Source organism: Mercenaria mercenaria, chromosome 6 (assembly GCF_021730395.1).
Source record: "Mercenaria mercenaria strain notata chromosome 6, MADL_Memer_1, whole genome shotgun sequence".
NCBI lineage: Eukaryota > Metazoa > Mollusca > Bivalvia > Venerida > Veneridae > Mercenaria > Mercenaria mercenaria.
The window spans coordinates 26,610,886-26,636,869 of NC_069366.1; the positions used below are offsets into that span (position 1 = coordinate 26,610,886).

The 25,984-nt window shown below is 31.9% G+C and overlaps 1 protein-coding gene across 3 annotated transcripts in view; it reads right to left on the minus strand.

Annotated features, from left to right (window-relative positions):
- The window catches only part of LOC123549345 (sal-like protein 1), a 95,929-nt gene extending 73,416 nt beyond the window's left edge, over window positions 1–22,513 (minus strand). For 2 of the 3 annotated variants that reach the window (XM_045337366.2, XM_045337364.2), the window contains exons 1-2: window positions 22,350–22,513; window positions 7,016–7,120 (exon numbers count right to left, since the gene is read on the minus strand). In XM_045337366.2, the coding sequence (XP_045193301.2) occupies window positions 7,016–7,120; window positions 22,350–22,431 (187 nt within the window). In that variant the 5' untranslated portion in view covers window positions 22,432–22,513. Of the gene's footprint in view, window positions 1–7,015; window positions 7,121–21,978; window positions 22,282–22,349 lie in introns of those variants that run through there. The other variant, XM_045337367.2, reaches the window with a different exon arrangement.
- Between the last annotated feature and the right edge of the window lie 3,471 nt (window positions 22,514–25,984).

Genomic DNA, 25,984 nt, shown 5'->3' on the forward strand with positions numbered 1-25,984 from the left:
GAGTTCAGTGAACCATATTCCTCATAAAATTTTCTCAGACAAAAATTGCAACGATATCAGTATTGAATGAACCCCAGTATCTTTGATGGCAGCTCAGTGCAATGGAAATAGTGTACTGAAATGCACCATTCTTTGTTTTCAAGTCCACAATTCTCACCTTAGAATTAGCTCCTTTTGAACGTTATTCACTTACTGAGACACCATACAATCTGAATTGCTCAGAATGGAATTTTTGGGCTACAAGCTTGCAGAGTATGGCAATATTAAGATTGACCCAACCAATCAGATTCTTGGGTTTTCTGACTGTGGTCTTCGAACACAGCCTTATAATCGGAGACGTCAGACAGTACCAATACAAGCTATGCCATAGACCCTTGTATCGGGCTTGAGCCCGCAACAACCCTAAGCATGTGTCCATCGCATCAGTTCTGTCACTTTTCCCAGTATTAGTATAGATATGTAAAGAAATCATGAATAAGGTAGAAACCTTCTTCGTTTGATATAAAAAATTATTTAAGAAACTTAAATTAAAGGTCAAAGTAATTTTCAAGTTAATTCAGTACCATTTTTTTTTTTTTGGTCAAAAAATCACTTCTTTATCCTGATTACCATCTTTTATTGTCTCAAACATATCAGTTGTTTTGTGACTATGCAAAAAAACAAATACATATAATAACTTTCTCACATGAAACAGCAGGCAAGGGCGAATGGCTTAAGACGTGCCTTCGGTCACAAAAATTCTTCGTATCAAGTCAACTTAAGGCCCCACAACTTGTTTCATTTCATCCCATGAAAAATTTAATATTTGGAATGCAGATTATATTACATTATATTTTGTTAAAGTTTGTTTACCAAATTTAATACCATTAATATTCTAAAATACTGAAAGCATGATTTCAACAATGGACGCTGGCCAAAAGCAAACATATTCTTACTAAACGTCTTTGAAAAATGTGACAAAATTTACTTTTAATTTCATACAGAATAATATTCAACTTTATACATTTAAGTCCTATACAATACCAGATCTATGATAATCTTAAATTATAGAAGGCAAACATCCACAGACAAAGCGAAAGAAACCTAGTGTGAGTTAGAACGTATTTATTTTATGATATCGCGCAAAATAGCAAACATAAATGGGAGCTGTAAAACATGTTTCCATCAAGAAAATATTTACATAATTCAAAATGGAAATAATATGAAAATCTATGGCTAAATTTTGATGTTTGCTCAAGAAATCGGCAAATGAAATGAGCGCTTATATTTGCATGCATCGTAAAACGATTAGATCATCTGTGAGATATACTCTCGGAGAATGCTTTCATTAAAATTCAAAGCATTAGTATAATTTTCCTTTGTAAGATTATTCATACATTGTTTGTAATATAATGCATAAAATTTGCATTTCATTTAATCCTTTTATTTATTTTTTGATTGGCTTGCGAAAACAGGAATGCAAAACAATTATCACAATACCAACTTCAAAGCTGAAAAATAAAAGGATCCCTAATATTTTAATTTATGCGGTACGATACATAGATTGCAACTATGAAAATTTAAACTGAAATTGTTTTCGTCTTTAAGAATTAAAGAAATTATATTAAATTTCTTCATAATTCTGAATGCCCATAGCAAAGATGCATTTAATAACCAATATTTCCTGTATACCCAAGTCAATGTTTCAAACTTTAATTCAGGATAAAAGCTGCTAAGAGTTAGTATACTGGTGCTAATGGTACCTTTTATTTTGATGCGTGCATTATTTATTAAGACTGGTCAAAACATAATTTCTCCAATGATACATGACAAAAGGGTCCATTCATTTCAGTTATTAATAACAAAACGTAAAATATTTTCAATAGTATAAACTTTTGTATGAAAAGGAATGCAAATTGTAGACATCTATATAAAAGGTAAAAGTGCTAAAACGGCCAGCAGGGTTTCACACGTCAGTTATGTATGTACAATGCCGAACTATTGCACTGTCCTTACCTGGGACATTTTTATGTACGTTCTAATGATTGGTGCAAAAATAATTTTGTAATAATTCTTTACCTGTTTATATAACCATAATCACCAATATATACAAGGAATTTGTAATTTTACAAACAATACTGCCAAAGATATATGACATTTTTATGTTTTGGTGTTATAAAAATCTATTTTTGAAGGCCCTTAAATTTTCAAGTTCTGCATGAACTAGAAGTGCTGTTAACCAATTCTGCAACCTCAGAGAACGATTTCAGCCCCCTACGAATCTGAATAACAAGTAATTACTGTATTTACTTGGTTTGGAGACTATTTTTCTAAGGAAATGAAAATTGAACTCTCTAAACAAAAGGAAACTTTTCCGCACAAGCAGCTTCTTATTACAACTTTCCCACATAATACTAAGTGGAAACTGCTGAACTTGAAACAATCTTGAAAACAGTATCATCAGTCACATGAAAACCTACAAGTTTGTGTTGCCAGAGAGCCTTACCAAAGGTAAATTCTTTTTTCATACTCATCTTATATGAGCTTCTCTTTAAACAGGTCTCTTAAGCAACATAACACCTATTCAAAGAATCTAGTCTGTCATTTGTGTTAATTTATTTTCTATTAAATATAAATAATTCAGTTTCATTTTTGTACAACAATTCATAAATCTATCCAATTTCAATTTAATGTTCCGATATTTTTTTCACTGTTTACACAGGTGGGGGCTTCAATAATAACATTTTCGGACCAATTTGTGCCAGATCGACCCAATGGTCATTTAGTTTCATACAAAAACTTGAATTATATATACATAATAATGTAACGACCATATAGAAGTGGCATTTTTTCATAACAATTCTATCATATTATCAATACACAGAGGAAAAATGAAAAACCCAATTAGCGGATCTATCGTACTGTCCGTTTTGGACTGGACAATGGTCACATATGAAGCTATTATCACTCTATTGTTAAATATTGAAATGAAAAAAGTAGTTTAAGGTCTATCAACTTGCCATCAATTGTAAGGACTAAAAACGGCTTTAAATCATTAAATAATAATAAAAGAAGCTTTTACAATAGTTTCATTTGCATAATATTTTAAAATTGCATAATTCTTAACCTTTAGCATGCTAGATAAAATGTCGTCTGCTGGAAACGTCGTCTGCTAAAATTGTAAAATTCATTCAATTTGCTCCAAAATTAGAAGAAATATTGTCAGAGTAGCAAACAGCTTGGAACCTGATCAGACGCCGATTTAATCGGCGTCTGATCTGGTTCCAAGCTGTTTGCAAAGGCTGTTAAATTCGCCTGCAGCAGGCTAAGGGTTAATCATACTTTATCCTGCTTATAAAGGGTAGGGACTCATACGTAAATACTAACGTTTTTCTCATGTTTATAGAGGTAACGTATGACTTCAAAGTAAGTTTCCATAGTGAGCTGGGACCCTTGCCTGTTTCTTACAGAGTAATTTAGGTTAAACTTGAGATGAAAATATTCTGCTCATAACCAGTCTTAATTTTCATCATCATCATCCTCCTCCTCATCATTATCATTATCATCATCTTCTTCCTCCTCTTCTTGTTCTTCATTGCTATCATCATTGCTATCATCATGAATTTCATTATGATAATCATCACCATCATCATCATCATCATCATCCTCTTAACATATTCATAGTTATCATCATCAACGTCATAATCTTAGTGTCAATAACATTCTTTTTTGTACAGAAAGAAAAAAACAAAAATACCAATGTAGACAATATTAGCTATAACTGCTACATATTTGAACATCCTGTACTCCATCTTATAAACTGCAGCCTTAAGGTATTTTTTCATTATAATAACAAAAATGATATCATATATCAAAACTATAACAACCTAAAATTATTACATATCTTGAATTCATGACTCAGTCCAACATCCTTTGATGTTCAAAAACAAGGTATCATTTTCTACCAAATTCTGTATGAGATGCGGACTTATTCAAGGCAGAGTTTTTATGTTTATATCTTAAAGGGAATTACGATATTACTCCACTGCGCTTTCGTGATTTCCCATATTATTTATATGAATAAGATTTTATTAAAAGACATAAACACTTGTAAATTGTTTCATGTTTAAACCTAGAAAATCCTAAAATTTAACGCCTTTTTAAGCTGAAAGCTTTAATGGCGACGGTTTTAACCTCGATCAGACTGCTTTATGATCGTGCAAGATAAGGGGAAAGGCAGATTTTCTAAATATGCACATTTAGGGTGATAATTCTATCGATAAATTTCACTAAATATAAAATCAGAGACATATATTATAATAAGCGATACATACATCATTCTTAATCAAATATCCCCTATCTCTAAAACTATTATATTTAATCGTTACTTATTCAGCGGAGTCGAGATCCTGTCAGAATCGCTCTATACATCAAAAATTTTCTACTGGTGGTCCGTACTTTGAAAAAATCAAATATATCAGTTCCTTTGTGTGTATGACAAGTTTGAAAATATATTTTCAAAGCTATGATATTTTCTTTGCATGCCTCAGACATAGCGTTTACGTGGGGCTTGGTTACTTAGGTATCTCACAAGTGTTAGAAACGAGGGACCTAAAATTATAACAAAAGATCTTACAATAAAATATTTTCAAATGCTGACAGCTGTATATAAATTACACTTTGATTTGATTTGATTTTTCAAGTTTTCGCATAAATACTTCTACATAATTTATCAGTAACAATACAAGTTTTGTATGAATCATGCAAGAGATTCAGTGAATATTTAAGGTGGTCGAATACCTTGGAAATGAATTAATCACGAATGGCTATCATTTATCAAACTTAAAATTATGTTTAGAGAATTTATCTTCCAAATTCACTTCGCACATTGACAAAATGGATTAAATTAAGGAGAAAGTTCCTTTAAAGAATTATAATAATAATATTCATTATAAATATTCAAAATAAATTACTGATACCCGCAGTCTCTAGCAAATTTACCAATTTTGGAAGGGCAACATATGTGCAACAACAAATGAAAACATTTATATCAGATCACGAATCAATTACTTTATCTTGGAATTTAATTACGTCTGTATTATATAAGAGGGAGAGATGAAATAAAAGAGACTTTCTGGAAGTCAACTCAATGAACTCATCACAAAATAATACATATATAGGGTAACAAAGAACCTGCAAACAAACTTTCAAAGACTGTCCTAAACCATGCAGTAACAGAGGCCCCTATGTTGGTGCGTTTTGTTGACTTTAATAAAGACACACACTGCCAAGATTTTAGATGATATGACGACTTCAAAGCTTTTGATCGTGGCGGAAGACCTCAGATGCACCTCTTGGCATTACCTCAGGCATAGATGGCACACAGGTAGAACACCAACCTTCAATAAGTCGGCTGGATGACTTCCGCACATGAAAGAATTCTACACCCTGAATTAAGGTTTCTTGCCCATAACGTTTCAAATTCGCTGACCTTGCCACTCGACCACTTAATGGCCATCTTCAAATCTAGGCATGACAAGAAAGTATCCTGCCACCTTAACATATCTTTCTATCTTAATAACTTTATTAATATGTAGTATGAAATACTACTTACTAATGTAAAACTACATCAAAATATCAAATGGCTAATTTATCAACTAATTAATGTCCACTTATTCATAAACATGATAAATTGCACAATCTCGATAAATGAGGATATACAAAGTCTGGCCTTGACAAATACATAGAATGGCCTCATCTTTCATCCAAGTTTTATTTTTTATCTACAATATTATTAAAGTCCAGAAGAAAATTTATCATTTTACTTAATATTTGCCATTCATATATAAATTAACACATAAATTCAGCAAAACCCAGTACAAGAGTGTTTTCTATCAATTTATAAAGCTCTGTCTTGTAATAGCTCAATATTTTCTGCAGGTTACAATTTCTGCACATTTGTTCATTATCAGGATTCATCTGGTGAATTAATATTTCATAAATCTCATCTCTTAATTAAACTAACTATTATCATGCCTATAAACCTTCCTTTCAGATTAGAAGCCCTCATAAACTGATATCATATTTTCATATAATCAACTCATAAAATATTCCCTTTTATACCCATACATCAAGCAATATGTGAATTATCAAATATTAGAATATCATATTTTATATCTGGGAAAGCTCATAAAATATATTTTAATATCAATCGAGTAATTAAAACTCAGAAAGTCACACAAATAGCGTTATTTAATAATTTCTGAGAAGTTTTGTAGTTTGGCAGCATCTGATACCATATTTATCCAAAATTTGCACCTAGATAGATTCAAAATCACTGCATTTTTTTCAAGAAAATCAGTTTATCACTTAATTACAACTGATGAAATTACACTTTCAAGTTACAGGTGATGTCCAAAGAATAAATAACTCTCATTTCAAGTAACCGTAATGCAGCGAACAGACCTGCATGAAATTAAAATAAATGTAACTCTCTCTGGTGAGGAAAGCAGAATTTCTGCAGAGGTAAGTTAAAAATAATACTTGACCACTGATGTACATCATTTAAACTATGAGGCACACTTAATAGGGCAACAAGATATTTGATTTACTTCAAAATATAACTTGAGTTTTCCAAATGCCCTATAGGTACATCTCATTTTGCAGCATACTTAATGAGTGAATAAATTCCTAAAATGTTATGTCATATCTCTGACAAGTGTTCTTTTTCAACACAGATCCAAAACCAGAGCCCTAAGTCATACAAGAGTCAACTATGCATCTAATGAAAATGTGACCAACCAACCAGTGAAAAGCCTGCTATGAAATGTAACCTGTTTTCTGATTGGCTGACTGACTACATGCTCAGCAGACAAAATATCAATGGCCTTGACCTTGGAGGTGCCAGAGTCTATACAGTCAACTGAGTAAAGAGATGGAACATAATCATCAATGACCTTAACCTTGGTGATGCCAGGGTCTACACATACAACTGGACAATGAGATGAAACATTTTGTGTGTCATTTGTTTGTATACCTTGCTGACTGTCTTTGTTCATGTGTATGTCTTCACCATTCTCCAGTATATCTGTGTTTTCTAGTTTCTCTGTGACGTCTGCTGCTCCTTCTGGGAAAACTGGTACTGTAATAATAGTAACAAATACAAGTTACATATTTAATTTTGTAATGTCACTCAATCTGTGTTTTACTTATCTATACCCCAGCTGTAACAATTGGTTACAGTGTTTTATACAATAATGTACATAAAGCTATATAGAAATCTATACGAGATTTTACAATTTTTTTAATTTGCAAATCTCCAAGTGCTGAAATTCTCATTATTTTTAGTTATTACTCTAGATTAAACCTTTATTCATATCCCAAAAAATGGTGAAAATGTGAACAATCTGTAACTGAAAAAGAAAGCATTCCATTGCAGACTGGTTACCAACCTCAGAATGCAACAATGGCAATGGTCAGTCACATGACTTCGTTTGCACACAGTGGCCAGTCAGAAGCTAGAGATTTTTGAATGTTCCACAATCTCAAGTTTATTTGCCTGGAACGCAAAACACAATGTCCCAAATCTTAAATCCTGTATTACTCTGTTTCATTTGGAGTTTCAAAGTAGTCATAAATCCATAAATGAGCTGCACCATGAGAAAACCAACATAGTGCATTTGCGACCAGCATGGATCCAGACCAGCCTGCGCATCCGCGCAGTCTGGTCAGGATCCATACTGTTCGCTTTCAAACCCTATTGCAATTAGAGAAAACGTTAGCGAACAGTATGGATCCTGACCAGACTGCACAGTTGCACAGGCTGGTCTGGATCCATGCTGGTCGCAAATGCACTATGCTGGTTTTCTCATGGTGCGGCTCAAATTATGAGCAGAGTTAACTGACCATTATACAGACCTAAAAATATTTCTACAACAAAAGATCTAAACTAACTCATCTAAAGGACACAAAGCATTAATATGTTGAAAAATAAGTGTTTGCCAGCACAACCTCATAAACTTCTGGTATGGTAATTGTATTTTGGATATTAAAAACTGAATATTTGTACGAAAGTTGTCTCAAATATATTCTTTAGTATTTCAGCTGTCATAATTTAACCATCAGTGAGCATGTTATTTTATAATCAAAAACTCCCTTCAAATATTATTGACACAAAAATTTGTATATTTGTGTTTAATCGCTTGAGAAAAATGAAATATGACAAGCGTGAAATATGAAAGATAGAAATAAGTCATAGGTTAAACTATGTATCCTTTATGACAAACATTTGAAGTAAGCCCGACTAGATGACTGAATATATTTTAAATGATAAATATTGTATGTGTCTGCCATAACGCCGTAACCTAAGGCTTCAATTAAGTCATTCAACGAAATCTTTATCATCTATTTTTTTCTTAATATTGTGATGATTTCGCAACAAGTAACAACCATGTGAATGATGGTGTAGTGAATTATGCTGTCCATTCTCATTCTTGTGCAGATAGAAGATTCTAGCTGACTGGGGAAGGGGCCATTATCATTTTACCGGTCAAGGCATCAATATTGGTATTTTCAGGGAACAAAGTGAATCATATCTAATTCTCATGTACATTTTTCATTTAGTACAATAAAAAGTTGGGTTTTTTTGGTAACATAGTGTTCAACTGCTATTAAATTATGATTTATGGCATCAAAATGAACACTATCAATCAATTAACTTTCTTTGTTGTATCTAAAGGTATTCAGAAACAATCTCAACCATGTCCTTAAGGAGAAAAACAAATGGGGTTCAATATTCAAGGGGAGGCAATTCTTGACTGTACTTAGGAAGATACTGTTCTCAGTATAAAAGTCAATCACTGTTTCGCAGATTTATGTTACATTTTAATATTGTAAAGTAGGTGCCATCCTTGCAACAGACTTGTATACCAAACTAACTTCACTTTATCAAGAAACCATATCAAAACCACTACTCAAAAGTTTGAAAGCATATCATGTTCAATAATTCAACAAGGCACCGCAAGTTTTATGCAATTGAACTTCTCGAGACAACAAACAGCAGCATCTATAACTGAGGTTAAACTTTCTCTCCTTTCTAACTTTATTCTCTTTCACCTAAAGCCAAGTTTCAGATCTCATAATTCATCAATTTAAAAAAATTTGCTACGATCTTCATATCACTGCACGTGATTGCACGTGATTCTTGCACTACGAATCCTGCCGATGAAAACACATTATCTGCCAGTGATAAAATCCACATTATTCATAATTTAACATAACTCATTCTAGATAAAAGGAAACACGAACACGGCAGATATCTTATAATAATCAGAAAATAAATTTAATCAAATATGAAATAAACAATATGCCCCGACCAATTTCTTTTCCATTTCGCTCTGAAACAAGAAATACATGCTACCATTGATATGACATTAGCCAGATATAAATAATATACTAATTGTGTTACAAAAATCCTTTTTGGAAAGGAAATTTTCAAAAATAATTCTTACGGCTCACGTAAACATTAATTTAGAACTGGCAGTAATTCGTAATAAATTTTGCGAAGTAAAAGATGTTGCTGCATAAACAATGAGAACACATGCTTTTACAAAACCTTAACTTCAAGAGGTCTATTCAATTGTAAAAGATATAGAAGAATTTGAAATGTAACTGAAATTATTTTTTTGTTATTCTCTGTTTAAACTTGAAGAAATAAACAATGAGCATTAATGCTAATGTCAGAATATATTTTATTCAGCCGAAGATCTGAACATGGTTTTTTCCACAGGTCTGGATACTGTTTAATTGTTAATTTTAGAAACTGTTATTTTGTATATATTATACCACTTCAAAGTTTGGTTGTGCTCTCAAAAGAAGCTGTCAACTGTGTTAGAATAATTTCAATATTTCTGTAGGAAGCTTGTTTATGTAGTTTGCCTGTTTTGTTTTTCCCTAGATTCCGTTTTCTTAATCTTCTCTTTTTGGTAGCAATTTTTTCATGTTCCGTTTCAAATGTTTAAATTTGAAAGTTAGGCATACAGGAAGACAAACTAAATGGCTTTCATGCCTTTAACTGATTATATATATCTTTTGATATAAAAAATCTTACGTGTCTCAATACTGGGCAGATCCTGAAGTCCAAGGATGAATACCTTTCTCGTTATTTAAAGGTTAAAGAGTAAACCAACAAAGCTGAAATGCTCAAATGCTAAAATTTCAGTCTAACACCAAACATGAGTAAAACATTTAATGGGTAAAATCAAACGTCTATGGCATACGATCCAAACACCACAGATTCCGTCAACTACATGTAACACTACAATCAGTCTTATATGGTGAAACCAAAACACATGTCAATCTTGCATGTAAATCTCGTGCAAACAATTTTCATATGTAATTCATATACAAACATTCTCTCTGATGAAAGAGACAAAAGAGTATAAAAAAAAAGTCAAACTTCCAGAAGACGACAGCGAATTTAATCCACTTACTTGCCAGACCCTTAATCAAATCTCTGTTCATTTTTTAATGTTTGTCTTTAAATTTGGTCTTAATTAGGAAATAATTTCATTGCTTGGCGATAATTTGGCATTAATTATAATAATGCGATGATGATGATGTTCGTATTATGATGCCGGTCATTAAACATTTATTCTCAAGCTGGTGTAAATGAAATTAAAACTAGTTCCAATCAACTGTTGGCTTCAGGACAGACTTGCCTACATCTGTTTTTTTTTTTAATCTTATGTCGTCAAGAAAATTAAACCCGATTAATTTAGACAGTGACAAAAGAACAGCATTTCTCCAGAAAAAAAAATGTACAGTCAAACCCTGTAACTCTGGTAACTGCAAGTGACTAATAGTCTAGGTGAAATTCCTTCTCAACTGCGACCATTGACAAATATTCTACCACTAGTTTTTGAAATTTAAAAATATTTATAGCATAAATAAGCTAGTTAATTTCAAAATCAAAGAAAATATCATATTCAAACTATATTTTATTCAAGTACTTAATTTTTTAATATTTTCAAATACTGCAAAAAAAACATCTCATGTTCTCTTTAAAGGTGGTTAATCATATTTTGGTAAGCAGATGGATTTGTTCAAAACTTAAACAACTAATCATTTATGCTAATTTGTGTTCACTGAGTTCTTAATTCATGTCTAATCTTCACTTGAGGTATTTTTAAAATTAGATTTCCTATTCTGCTTGCAAAATTATTATTACCTCCCTTTCCTAATATTTTGACAGACTGAAAATAATGAATTCCGAAGCTATGCACCATTTTAATTTCCAAACATCTATCAAATGTAAATGTAAAACTAGAAATTGCATTGAAATCAACAAAAATAGCCTGCTGTATGACATTTTTAGTTGTTAAAAATTTATTTGAGGGACAAAAAGACCAATTATACTCATATAATGTTGCTTATATATGATTGACCACCTTTAACCTTTAGCCTGCTGGCGGCAAGTGATTCTGCCTTTCCAACTAGTGCAGGCTAAGATCAGCATGCAGGCTGATCTTCTTGGTCTGCACTGTTCACTACTCAGTCAATAAATTTTCAATGAACACCCCTTTAAATAAGAAATGGTACTGCCAAAACTGAATGATGGACCAGTCCATTTTAAAAGTTTAGAAGGGTAAAGGTTAAACAGGCAAACAACCATAGCATTACAAACAACATGATTCTTGTTCATATTTTCTTCTCGAAAGACTGAGTATGCATATCTCTGTAATATGTATGAAATTGGTTGAAATTGATACTAATTCAATCAAGAAACACTAACTAAGTACAAATCAAGTTAATCAAATCAGAGATTTACAAATTCATCACAGGTATCAATTTACATGATATGAAATTGGGCACAATACAGATCAATGGGATATTATAATTGAACCTTTAATCGGGCAATTAGACACACTGGCCAGTCATCTTGAACAAAAGGGAATATACATTGCTGGACTTGACCTAGAGCACCTTTGAATTTTGTGGATAGTGCTTGTTAAAGGATAGTATGCTTGACATCAAATCTGAGTAGCTTGGGAATTCCAGCAAAACCATCTCCTGCTTTCACCCCCACGATTCCCCACCCACACCTCACTCCAGTACAATTCTTTCACAAGGACAGGGGCAAGGTGGTGGTATTCACTGACCTTGACCTTTCTTGCACAACTACAAGTACTGGGAAGACCAAACGGATGATGAGATTTCAAAACCAAAACGACTTAGCTATTTCTGTAGTAGAGTCTAGTTAATCTCATTTTCCTCCGATGGATATGACATCTAAATCAGCAGCCGTCAAGTGCAAAACACAATAAAAGAGATAAAATTAAAATAATAAACTTGACACCAGGTCTGTTATACACATTATTACAATTTTATTCCATTGTCTTTATTAAATCAAAATGAATACTGATCAAACTGGAAGATATCCGTAGATCCAGGTGTTAAAATAATCAACATAACATGGAAAATTTCTTATAAATCAAGGACTTACAGATTAGAAATATAGATGAAATTTCTGATTACTGTACTCAAACATCTGCTTATTTCCTATAATACAGACGCAGATTTCATTATGTGTATGTGTATGTGTACAAGCAAGATTTCGTTATATGTTTTTATATTACAAGTGCTTACATTATCAGCAGTCTGGACACAGGTATATTAATGGAGCATCAGTGTTCACATTAATTTAAACAAAAACCTATTCTTAGGGACAGTGTCCTTTAACTACCAGAAATATTACAATCTTCTATTCAAATTCCATTAGACATTCAATTTTATGTTAAGAACAGATAAAGCTGCTGTTCAAATACAGAATGACAGATAGAAAAGCAGTACTTTCAGTTTTGTTCATGGACATATAAATTCAGAGTCATAAAGGGAGGTAATAAAAAATAAATGATTCAAAAACTTCTGATCAAATATATTCAAAACCTTTAAACAACAAATATAAAAAATGTTGCTGCAGAATCATAAAGCAATAAGAACCTTTCAATACTAACTAGCTTAGACTCAAACACTTTATCTAAGTACAAAAAGGGGACCTAATTTTGTTAAAATGAATGATGAAATTTGATGATGCAAAAGCCTTGTTTGGAATTTGTACACAATCTGTCAGGAAATTTCTGAGAAACCAGCTTTCGTGGAAATTTTCAGTTATACTTCCAAGTAAAAAGGGGAAATAACTTTGTAAACTGTATGTCAGAGTTATGGAACCTGGTTCAAACATCCATGATGCCAAAGGGTTACATATGAAAAAGACCTATCCCAAACAAAAATCTAATGAGCCGTGCCATAAGAAAACCAACATAGTGGGTGTGCGACCAGCATGGATCCAGACCAGCCTGCGCATCCGCGCAGTCTGGTCAGGATCCATGCTGTTCGCTTTCAAAGCCTATTGCAATTAGAGAAACTGTTAGCGAACAGCATGGAGCCTGACAAGACTGCGCAGATGCGCAGGCTGGTCTGGATCCATGCTGGTCGCAAACCCACTATGTTGATTTTCTCATGGCGCGGCTCATATGTATATGGAATATGCAGAATGTATGAGCTATAAGACTGAATTAACTGGAAGCTATTTAACATACAGCCTGCCTTTCAAAATATTTTCCTTTGAAGTTACTTTTTCATTCAAACATTATATTGTTAAAAGCAGCTGCCTCACTGCTTTACAGTATCATATAGAGTATATTTTGCATTTATTTTGCATCATAACACACTAGCAGAGCTCCTTTGATTTTCATGGTATTTCTACCTACAAAGGGATTATTAGCAGACGTGTGATAAAACAATCATGTGCCTTTCTAACAATTTACATGACAATTTTAGATTTATAAATGATAATGAAATATCTAAATACATGCCAGTCACTCAACACGAGTGTAGAAATAAAAATACTATTTGACTATAACTGTAATAAGAATTCTAAACCAACATTCAATAAAATAGAAAACAAAACATTTAGCAACAATAGACGTCCCTGAATTCTGCACTTTGAACTGCAGTTAGAACTTCGTATGTGTTTCCTTTTGAAGTACCGGTACTTTTTTTTATAATTTAGATCTCGGAAAGATAACTTCATTAATTAATTGGAACAATATTCGTGTCTGTTGCAGATAATAAAGTGAATTTTCTCTGCGAGGCGAAAACTACAGAAGCAGTTTCTATGATTTTCAGAAAGTTTTGTATTATTATTTAAAATACATCATTCAAAGTCTGCGAATAATTTTTATGTTGTACACCCTTATGATAAACGCTTTTTTCACAGAAGGTTGTCGAACACTGGGTAATTTCTAAAGCATGCCAAAAAGGTTACTTTCCCCATAACAGAAATACTGTTTGCTAACTGTACTTTTACTTTCAAAAACAAACTATAAAAACTTGTTGACAGGAACTCTTTAAAAACACTTTTTAAATACTAGAACTTTTTCCAAAGCATTAAATTGATATTCTCAGTCCTGCAAACTGCACAGCTGGCAAAAACAATACCACCATCTTATTATTTTGCAAATGTTAATTCTGATATTTCTCAATAAATAAGTGCCTACAGTTATTGCATGATTTTATATTCGCCCCTAGATATTTTATGACCATCATTTCTTTATAATTTATGTTGATGTCTTTTGACAAAATTGTCCCTTTTCAGAAATTGCAACAATAAAATCGAGTTAAGAATATGGTATTATAGGAGTAAGGTATAAAATTTCGACAAAGTAGAACAATTATATATCCTTCTAAGAGGTTTCAATAACATATAAAATTCTTCCCATTCAAGTTAACGAAATATACTCTTTCATAATGCCGAAATAAAATTCTCATTTATACCCAGGTTCATTCTTTTTCCCATACAGAGTTCAAAATTGATACAAATGACTATTTTGTATCGTTAAAAGTTACATCCGAAATTTATGACAAGCCCACTGTTTAAATAAAACCGTTTTTGTAATATGGTGAAATTAATATTTTAAAAACATCTTAAATAATTAAAAAGAAGGAAATGTACACCTGAATACACACTGATTCAAGCTGACAACCATAAATAAGCAACATTATATCACAGTAAAACATCTGGGAACCAGATCCAGATTAAAGCAGCTTTCTCACACAGTTTGGGTATAAATGCAACCATTCAAAATTAAAGCAACTGAATCACAATTTTTGGGTAAAAATGAAACTGTCTCAAATTGTGTTAAAAATTAAATCAACTACATCAAAGATATTGGGTAAAAGTGCAGCAGTCTCAAATTGCTTTCAAAATTAAATCAGCTACATCACAGATATTGGGTTAAAAATGCAACTTACTCGAATTGTACTTTAAATCAAAGCAACTACATCACACATATTCATTGAAAATACAACTATCTTAAATCTTTCCTAAAAATTAAAGCAACTAGAACACAAACGCAAACTTGCAACTATCTTGAACCATTTTGAAAAAATAAAACAACTGGACTACAGATATCGGGTAATAATGAACTTACTATCCCAAACTGCTTTAAAAATTGTACTTTTGTTTAACCCTTAGCATGCTAGATAAATTGTCGTCTGCTGGAAATGTCGTCTGCTACAATTGTAAAGTTCATTCAATTTGCTCCAAAATTGGAAGAAATATTGTCAGGGTAGCAAACAGCTTGGAACCTGATCAGACGCCGATTTAATCGGCGTCTGATCTGGTTCCAAGCTGTTTGCAAAGGCTGTTAAATTCGCCTGCAGCAGGCTAAGGGTTAAAGAAGCATTTGGTGTAAACTTTCAGATATGCAATTCTTTTCAATAATGTCCCAATAACACAAAGTTTTGTTTTTTGGAGCCTGAAATGGTTTCAAATTATAAACAAACTCACAACTGTACAGTAGCATCAGTCTGTGTCTTTCTATGCAAGAAGTTTCAAAATGTGACTGTGATTAGATATTGAAAATTTTCATTCCATTTGTAAGCCAGTTGCTTTAAAATCTTTCCTGGTAAATTTAAAGTTTGTTTCAATCAAATTGAGAAACCACTGTACAGAATCAATCAGGAATGATGTTTTAATTCTGGAAATGTTCTGCCTGATGTTGTCCCCAGCTAGGTAGTGGGTGGCTAGTGCAAATCTAAAATTTCATCTAAAGTTTAAGACAAGAAAACAGCTCAATCAAACAGGATATAAAAATACAGTAAAACAAGTCTAGAACAGTCTTCCAAATTGAAATATTCCCCACAATATTACTTTTATAAACAGTGAATGTCTTTAAAAGGGTTAATTTTTCTTGGTATAAATTCTGTAAATCTTAAGAAAGAGACAATCAGGCCCGCATAAATGAATCCCTATTAAGTAAATAAGGACACCCAACCTTCGTTACTATTTTTCTCCAATGTAATTATAATGTAAAATGTTGTTGTTTTTTTTTCAGGTTTATTGCACATTCTTACATCAAATCAGTAGAAAAGGCATTAAATTGTAAATATAGCGAATTAAATTCACTAAAACAGCCCTTAAAAAAAGAGAGACAAAAAAAGAAAAGGTCATTTTTAAAATTGTAACAAAATGTGAAGCATTTAATAAGCCAAAAAAACTTTTTTACCATTCAATAATACGTTATTCTATAAAACGTTCCGAAAAAAAAGAAAACCAGTCTTAACAATACTCGCAGACAATGATCAAACTCATTTACGGTTTTCCATTGTCATATTTACTGAGAAAGTTTTCTGGGAAACAATTTATTCTGATCAGATCTTCTGTCTCATGCATATCGAATAATTTTATCAAAATTCTGTACAGACATTGACTGGAGAAGTCCGCCAATAATCTTACTCTGACATACCAGCGTCATGTCTTTATTCTATTTCATATTCTTTATGCTAAAAAAGTACTAATTGGGTAAATATGTTTGTCGTTCTCTTTTCCTGTGCAGACTCGATGCCCAGACTCAACAGAAAGAAGATTATGAAGTTTTTGTCTGCTTTTGATAAAATGTTTACGCAAATTCAACCATTTTTAAGACCCAGAATGGTCCTGGGCATTCACCAAAAAGTTATTTATAAATAATAAACACTTAAAAACTATAATAGCCACATATCAATAAAATAAAAAATGAGAAACAATATTACATAGTACATAAAGTCCTTACCAGAACAGAAATCTTGAAACAATTTGATACTTTTAGAATTCGTAGTATAGCTAGATAGTATTTCTTCCTGCCAAGTTCTATACGGAACTGCAAAGGCTTTATCCAGTTTCGCTCATATGAGTTGCAGCTTGATAAAAATCTTTGACATTTTTACTTTTCTTGCTCCCCTATTCTAATTTTCCCAGAAAACAATTGGAACAGACAACCTAATACATATGACGCAAAATCGCAAATCATAGAAAATTGTTCCTGTCAAAATTTTTCAAAACGTCTTCAAAATGATCCAAACTCACAGCTGACGATAAAGTTATGAGGGTATAGAATACAATCTTTTTTCATCTATCAATGTGTTATCGGTCCTTCTATCTTTAGGCTACCATCGCTCACATGACATCTTTTGCAAAAATGCCAGTTATAGTTTCTAGAATATGGTTTATGGCCTGACAAGCTATGTTAATTTCAACTTTGTTTTATAAGAATAACTATTTCTGATGCTTTATGCCAGTCAGAGAGTCGAATGATTTTGGCAGGAACTATTTTTTTCTTGATGTATACAGCTGCTTAAAATAGTTCCTGGACAACCACTGTCAAACTTATGAAGGAATAATGAGCAGTGCTTTGTTTGTGGGAGGCAAAAAGCTTTTAAACAAAAAAATAATATCTGGACTGCAGGAGTCTGAACAAAACTAAAAATTTGTGACAAACACTGCTGACAAATGAACTCGCTCCTTCAAATTACTGATCTATTATATTATGCAAGTTTGTTTACAAAATTTTTTTATTTATTTATTTCAGTCTCCTCCATTTACAAACATCAAATATATACAAATAAATAAACATCACAGCATTAAAAACACATGTAAATGGCCATTCAATTTTAGAATTATAAGAGACAAGTACAACTATAAAAAAAAAAGCAGCGGCAATGAATAATAAGCGTCATGTCCTCATCGATACACTAAGCACAGCATTGGTTAAAATCTATTAAAAACAACAAAATTAGTACACACTCCATTGGAGCTATATCTATAAAATTTTACCCACAAGATGTTGTTCCCAGAATAATGAAATAATTAATTATTTCTATTAATGAAAAGGGTATCTTTACTGGTGAACCGGCTTCTTTAATCTTTTTTTTCAATTCATGTTACACAAAACAGTGGCTATTTCTGAAAATTTCCAGACCCTATTTATGTCAATCAACCTTTTCATGTACAGTTAGAAGTCTGATTTTTACTAGCATTGTTACATAATAAATCCAGTAACCTGTTACAATCGGCCCACTGTTCAGTTTCCTCTGTGAATAGAGACCAAAGTTATAAATCTGATTGGCCCTAAATCATTCATCCCCTATAAAATACACAAGGGGCTTCAATGGAGGGATGCTGGAAAATCAATTAACCCACCTGTAGATGATGTTATATCTCCTTAATGCACCCATATGTCAAACTAATCATTATATAATTGGGCCAAGCATCTTACATAATCAATTAATTAAGGAGAATGCATGCACAAGAATCATACCTTACTGCCTCATGCCAAAGAACAATTACATTTTGCATGCAATCTTGTTAAGACAAAATAAAAAGCAAAAAGATCTTCTGATTTCTTATGATTAAAGTCCTTTGGAATAATTATTTTCTCACAATAAATTAATGTGGATTTCACAGGGACTTACTGACTAAGATAATCAAAGAGAAGCTGGTGAAAGATATACAATGAATCCCACAGGGACTTGCAGACTAACCTAAGTGCTCTCCCAACGGGAGTCTACATTACACTACTCAAGGAGAGAAAAATAACAATCAGCAGAATAGTAAATATTTGTACAATAATAATACAAGAATTATGGCATAACATCCAAGAATTATGGCATGAGTGACACTTCTAGGAAATAGAGAAATAATAACAAACTGGCTGAAATGACACCCTTCAATACTGATGTCAATTAAGTAATCATCTGTCAATTAGAGGTCCTAATTGTAATTAAAATATACCAATTTTGAACAGTCCTTTTTCTAGCTTTGTACATAAATAAAACTATATGAAAAATATAATTAAAGGCCAAATACGTAATAAAATGACAACGCTCCTGGGCAAATATATTTTGACTAACAAATATCATAATCATTCAAATTATACCGCCGAAAATATTTCTTTTGATTTTTTATATGTATCGGTATGTATTTTACCTTAAGAAATATATCTAACAGTAACTAAACCATTCATCTTTTGTTTTATTTTTCGTATGAAAGTCTTTGTTTTTGGATAAGAATTATAAGTGGGTAATTTATTAAATCAAAATTAAGCTATGTTTTAATAACAAAATAAAAGTATTTAAAGGAACAAATTTAATAGTACAACTAAAAAGTTGCTGTATTTAGCAAATTTGTGCATATATATATAACACATTTTTAAAAGAAAAAAGTTGAATCAACGTTTCATATGAAATGAAAGAACAAATAATGACTTAAAGTCTTTCATTTTTTTACACAGCAATAAGGTTAGTAAAATACATCTGAAATCATATTTTCTTTTAGATATTTTTAAAGATTTGTTTTTCATAAATGTATTATAAACATAACAACAGGCTATACTGGTAGCCAAGATGAGAGAAATGGCAACCAGTCTGAAATCTTTATTTTATCTTACTGTAACCAGTCTCAAAATCACTTATTTATCTCCAGGATTTTGGTAAGGGGATAATATTCCTGGGTTATCTTACATTTCAATTATATATAGTCATCTACCATGTTAATTACATTCAATAGGATTTAGGGGCCTGATCCCTTTTATCACACAGCTTTTATACAGGTGTAAATGATATTATCTGGCTAAAGCAATTTAAGAACAAAGAGTCAGGATAGGCACTCTAATAAGGGACTCATTTTATCCCCTATTGAATAACTGTTAACTTCTTGTCATATGTATAATGGCTGGTCTGTCTTGTTCTAAAGTTCCCCCTGTATTAACTGCTTTGATCTAGGGTATACATTCATAACAGCATGTAACACTGTATTTTTTTATCTTTTAGTGAAAAAAATCTAAGATTTGTTCTTGCATCATACCAATTTCCTTTCACAGGCGAGATATGCCTTGATATCACATATCTAACAGAGGTTAAGATTTAGATATTACATGCAGCCTTGAGCCAAAATTCTCCGAAACAATTTCTCTAAATTGGAATTTAATTATACTGTTAAAACCTGAATATCATCTTATATTTCAAAATTAAATTTTATCTAAATTCAATTTCATTTTTTGTCAGCTTTTGTTTTACCAAAAATTATTTCTCTAAAAAAATTAAACTGTTTGTAAATACAAGCAATATAAAATTTAATTAAACAAAAAGAAAAACTTATTTTTGAAAGAATGATCAGAGATCTTTCTAAAATTCATAAATACATGTATATATCACTACAAATTAATGTTCTACAATGTAAATCTGTAAGGCCATGTAAGGAAGTACTTTAAGAAAAACAATCTAAAATTATCTTGCTAATTTTAACTTTCTGGCGCATAATGTCAACTCCTTAACATCAAAATACTTTTATTAATTTTGTTATTACCAATGTTATACAATAATAATGCAGAGGTAATCGTTTATAAAAATCAAAAATAACAAAGATCACATGAAACTAAAAATCTATGTAATGTAGATAATAATTTAAGATAACATTTACCGTATATAATGGAGCGGTGGAACCAATATATAATAATAAAGGATTAATTTGATAATATTCATAAATCCTGTGTAATTTTACATCACTATAAGAAAACACCAAGATACTATCTCTTAAAGTAATGATAAGAAAATGTATTTATTTCAGCATAAAACCTACATTGACTCTTATGTCAATATTCCAGTAATATGAAAATGGAAAGATTGTTTGCTTAAAGTATTTTAATTCTATACATTGTATCACTAAAACAACTCTCTGGGCTGTTGAGCAAGATTGCTAATTCTTTGTGAATGCCCCATTTGTTTAGGTAAAAAGCTAGAATCTTTTCAATTATTGTTAATATCATTGATAGAAAAGAAAAAGAGCAATTCAGTAAATAAACATCTCATCTGACTTCTGAGTTTTACACAATGGCAAGTGATAAAAAATAATTATGAAAATAAGAGAAAGAATGTGCATGTTTACACAAAATAAAGCTTAGATTTAATTCCATAAACACTAAAAAACTTACACAGTTTATACATATATTATTAATTCCATAAACACAGTTTGTACATACATCTTCACTACCGTGCATATATATCCATATTAATTATCATAATCTCGTAAGTTCGTACATAAAATTTCTCAAGTAATTCTAAAACTGCTACCCTGTTATTAACTATTTCCTGGACATTTCACTGAAAACCTGACAAATTCAGAGAAAGTTTTAATTTTACTTTTGCAGGACGTTCTCACTTCCATCAATAAACACCCGACAGCTTGCACGTGCAAACGGCGACACCGTTAGAATAACATTTACGTGCAAAGAACAATCGAACAAATTACCATTTTCTTCTTCCGTATTTTCCAGTAAAATTTGCATCAGTTGGGGGTCTCAATTAATTTTTGTTTTTTAAAGAGCTCCTTAACGGAAATAGCTGCATACGATAGAAAGAAGTGTAATTGAAACATGTCATTAGTGAGATAGTCAATTTCAAGAGTACCGAAAATGTCCTCACAGATTTTGATAAAAATAATATAAGATTTATTGAAACATTCTATAAGATAGAAATATAATGACATAAGCAGTTTGTTTCAAACTCTTTAAATTCAAACTCCCCAAAAGGCAGAAATGTCAGAAGAAAAATAAAAAATAAAAATATATATTTACCGTCTGTACCAGTCACTTACACACAGAAAATATTTTTTTCCTTAATTACCTGTCTTTCTTAAAAGACGTATCCCTTTTCCTCGTCTTCGAGAAATTTACAAACCAAAAAAAAAAAATAATTCTTTAAGTATAAAAGATTTAACACGCTCTTCTCTTAACGCAAAATCCGTCTCTTTCCTAAGTCCGATAAAACCGAATGCCAGCACTTCAACGATAAAGCAAGGAAGCAACGTTCGTAAATTTCTGAACACTTCATGCCATAAAAATCCGTCGGCAAATAAACTTTAGTTAAAAAAAACTTCACCACTAATATAAATTTTCGCACATATCCGCGCAACTTTCACTTTCAAAAGTTATGTACACTATTTTAATAAACCTTATCTAAAATAAAAAATATAAATAGAAGTCCTTATTTCTTACCGACTGAGTTAGCCGCTATTGCCGGCGACTCTAAGTCGGGATCATCCACATGCCTAGGTCGGGCCTGCTTACGACGAGACATTTTCAAGAAGCTGGATACATCTATTCAATTGTCAATATAATAAGAACAGCACACGTTATTTCTCTCTGATTTATTCACATAACAGCCCACTGCGCATGCCTGAAATATGATTATCAATATCGTAGCCCGATTATCATAATCAAATTGTATCGCGTGTTTTGATTGGTTTTGATCCCAGGCTTCAATTATTCGTGTGAATAGCCATGTCGGCTCGGTAAATGAAATATTGGAGAGTACAGAGAATGTATCAGTCGGCATTTCATAGTTGAATACAAAACATATTGTTATTTTCGCACTATTATCAATAAAGGTCCCGCGGGCCATTGGTAAATTGCTTTTATTCCGTGGACACAAGAGATACGTTATGTAATACTTTAAATGAACCCTGTCATAAGACTTTCCTACTTTTGTTGCTTTGATGTGGTAAAAACCTAATGATCTGCATCTAGTATAAATACTTTTTTTTCTCACTCGTAAAACTCCAACAAGTTATAACTCAAGGGAGGGAATCGAATTGGACATAAATGCGAAAAACGATAAATGAGTCCGGAGCAGATGATATAATGTCGTCTGCGCGATCTTTAGATCTTTTTGTAACTCTTTTTATCTGACAAATCATTTACAACACAGGGTGATTTTTAAAAGAAAATATGAAATATTGCTATGGTAATAGTTAGATGCTTTTGTAAGATACGGCCCTGTTTTATCTCGGTCCTTTCAGTCGGCTCATTGGGTAACTCCTGAATTGTAACTATGTGTCATAATTAAAAACAATTTATGAGATTTTCAGTTAATACGTACAGATATCTAAATCTAAAATCGAAGAAAATATAATTCCCTTTTGTGAGGATGAAGTAACTCAATATCTGTTTAAACAAAATAGACACATAGGAATTATTGTTTTGTGTCAAAAATTTTGAAATGTGACACTATCGTTATGCGTTTCAAATTAGAGAGGGAGCAGTCAAAAATGAAACATGGATGATTAAATTTCTCTCATCTTATAAAACACACTTTGTCATGTTGTATACATGTGAAAAGAAATTACGCGCCCGAAAATTAAATGCTCGCATTTGTTTCTAATTTAAATGTATTATTTCAGAAAATTTCATACACATTTGGTTGCTTAGAGACATATTTTAAACATGATAGCATCGGCCCGAAAATGCTATAGATAATAGAAAACAAAAATCATGAATAGAAAACCTTGTTTTTGTTAGTTTTTGTTAATTCCAAGGTATACAAATTAGCAATGTGGTCGTAAAATTACTTAAAAAAGTATCGTTTTAATGATGGCATTTAATGAATCTTCTATTCAGATTAAGCAAAGAAAAAAACCCCGTCTCAGATGCATTTTTTGTTACTACTGTTAAGACTGGAAATGTGGGTAAAGATGAACGTCATTTGATTATCAATTAAATGCAGTGTATGTATTATGAAAAAATGTTTTCTGTGGTGATGTGAGACGGTTGCTATTGTTATCAATGTCCAACATGTTCTGTTTTTTTTTTTAAACATACGGCATTCAGTTAGCCCAGCAAGTCTGGTTCAAAAATCCCCCCCCCCCCCTCCCCCCCCCCCTCCCCAGCCCAAAAATGAAAAAAAAAAAAAAAAGAATAGAGAATTCGACATGGGTCAGTGGTCATCATTGCTGTGAAAGTTATTAACTTGGGATGAAATGATTGAAGGTCGCTTCATAGATAGAAAATGGAAATGATGGGTGGATAACAAACTTATGTAACACCCTTTTCTGAATGTGAGAAATCTAGATAATGATAACAATTTTCGTGAAATTTAATTTGTTATGTCCAAAAGAAATTACCGGTCATCTTAATATAATGTCTTTGAAGACAATAAAAATAACACCTACATGTAAATTATACCACAAGAAACATTTGTATGGTCAGATGAATTAACTGTAGGTATGGTAAAAGACCGCGGGTCGTGTAATAAAATGTCGCGTTTATTCTTTAAGCATATTTATAATATACTGTTGTGCGACAATAAATTCCAAAATAAAGTCCAGGTGTTTATTTTTCAAATAGATTTCTTTGGTCAGATTTTCATAAAATGACCATAGTGGTATGATGTATAAAAGGACTATAAGCCGTGTGAAACTTGTGTATCCCAGTTTATGGGTTTTTCGTTTGTCGGCGCCCTTTGACACAATACCAAAGAATTATTGAGAATAAATCACGTTCCTATCGGAGTCTTAGTACACTGGTGTGAGTCTTGAAACCGACGAATAATCTATCATTTTCGATATAGATCACTGCTTTTGTTCATCATCTTGCATAATTATATTTCATGAGCGTATATTCACTCCCGATCTCCATTTTAAAAATATGGAATCGTACCATGCTTCAGTTATTGATTTTTTTGTTGCGTTTGCAAACTACCCAGGTATCGAAATAAGAAGTTGCGAATTAGTGGTTACTCCACTGCATGTAAATGAATTAATTTTTGTCCAATTTTCAAAAGATTGTTGGTTTTTTCACCACTTACGTCAATGACACGTTGACGCACCGACCACGTTAACGTACTGTTGTGGAAGCGCCGGATATGTTCAGTTAGTGTACTGACAATGGTTCCGACCATTGTGCTCTTTGGGTAGCAAAATCATTACATAATAAAACCTGGCCAGTTTGTGAAACAAATACATACGCTTCAAAGTCAATAAATATTTCAAAGTTTCTTATGTGACATGCATTTTTTTTCAAGAAAATGTATACATAACTTACTTAGCGTAGACAAACGGCAAAATAAAATTTCTGCACGTAGCGAGTACATTTAACTGGAACTATTTTCACCTTAGTTGTTGAACAAATTGGATGAATTAAAGTAGACTTGGCAATAGATTGTAATGAATCCGTGAGGGAAAAGATGTATGTATGCATGGCATACAGGGGTAAAATACGCACTTTTTAAATGTAGCGCACACACGCACGCACACCACTCTGTTAGATAGACATCACATCTCTCTACCAGTCGAATGTGAGTATGTAGTTAAGTCTACCGAAAATGTAAATTGGAGAATAATCCGCAAAACAGTTCCTGGTGTTAGTATGATTGTATTGAATGATTATTTAGTTAAGGCCAAAATTTAGTATTACGGTTCCTTGTGACCAAATTCTCTTAAAGTATGTTAGTAAAACGTAAACAAATTATAAAATTGTGTTCCATTTTGCCGTGAAATAAATTTAAAAGTCTATTTTCTGTTGTAGACGTATAGAGAAATTATACTGAACAATATTTTGCCAATATCTTAAACAAGTACTGAAAGTTCTTTGTGTTTAATTAAGTATACCATTAGACTAACAATATCTAAATTCATCATATCATATCATATCATCAGAACCAAATGACGCAAATTGTTTTATTTCATTTTACTACCACGCCCATTTTTTAAAAATAAAAATCACAAACTACTGAAATGAATACGGAGCTGTACATTTTGATTTTCTTTTTGCTACTAAGGGGTTAAATACCACTAATATACTAAATGCTTTTTTTCCCCCGATAGGACACGACAATGATATAATTTGTTTCTTAC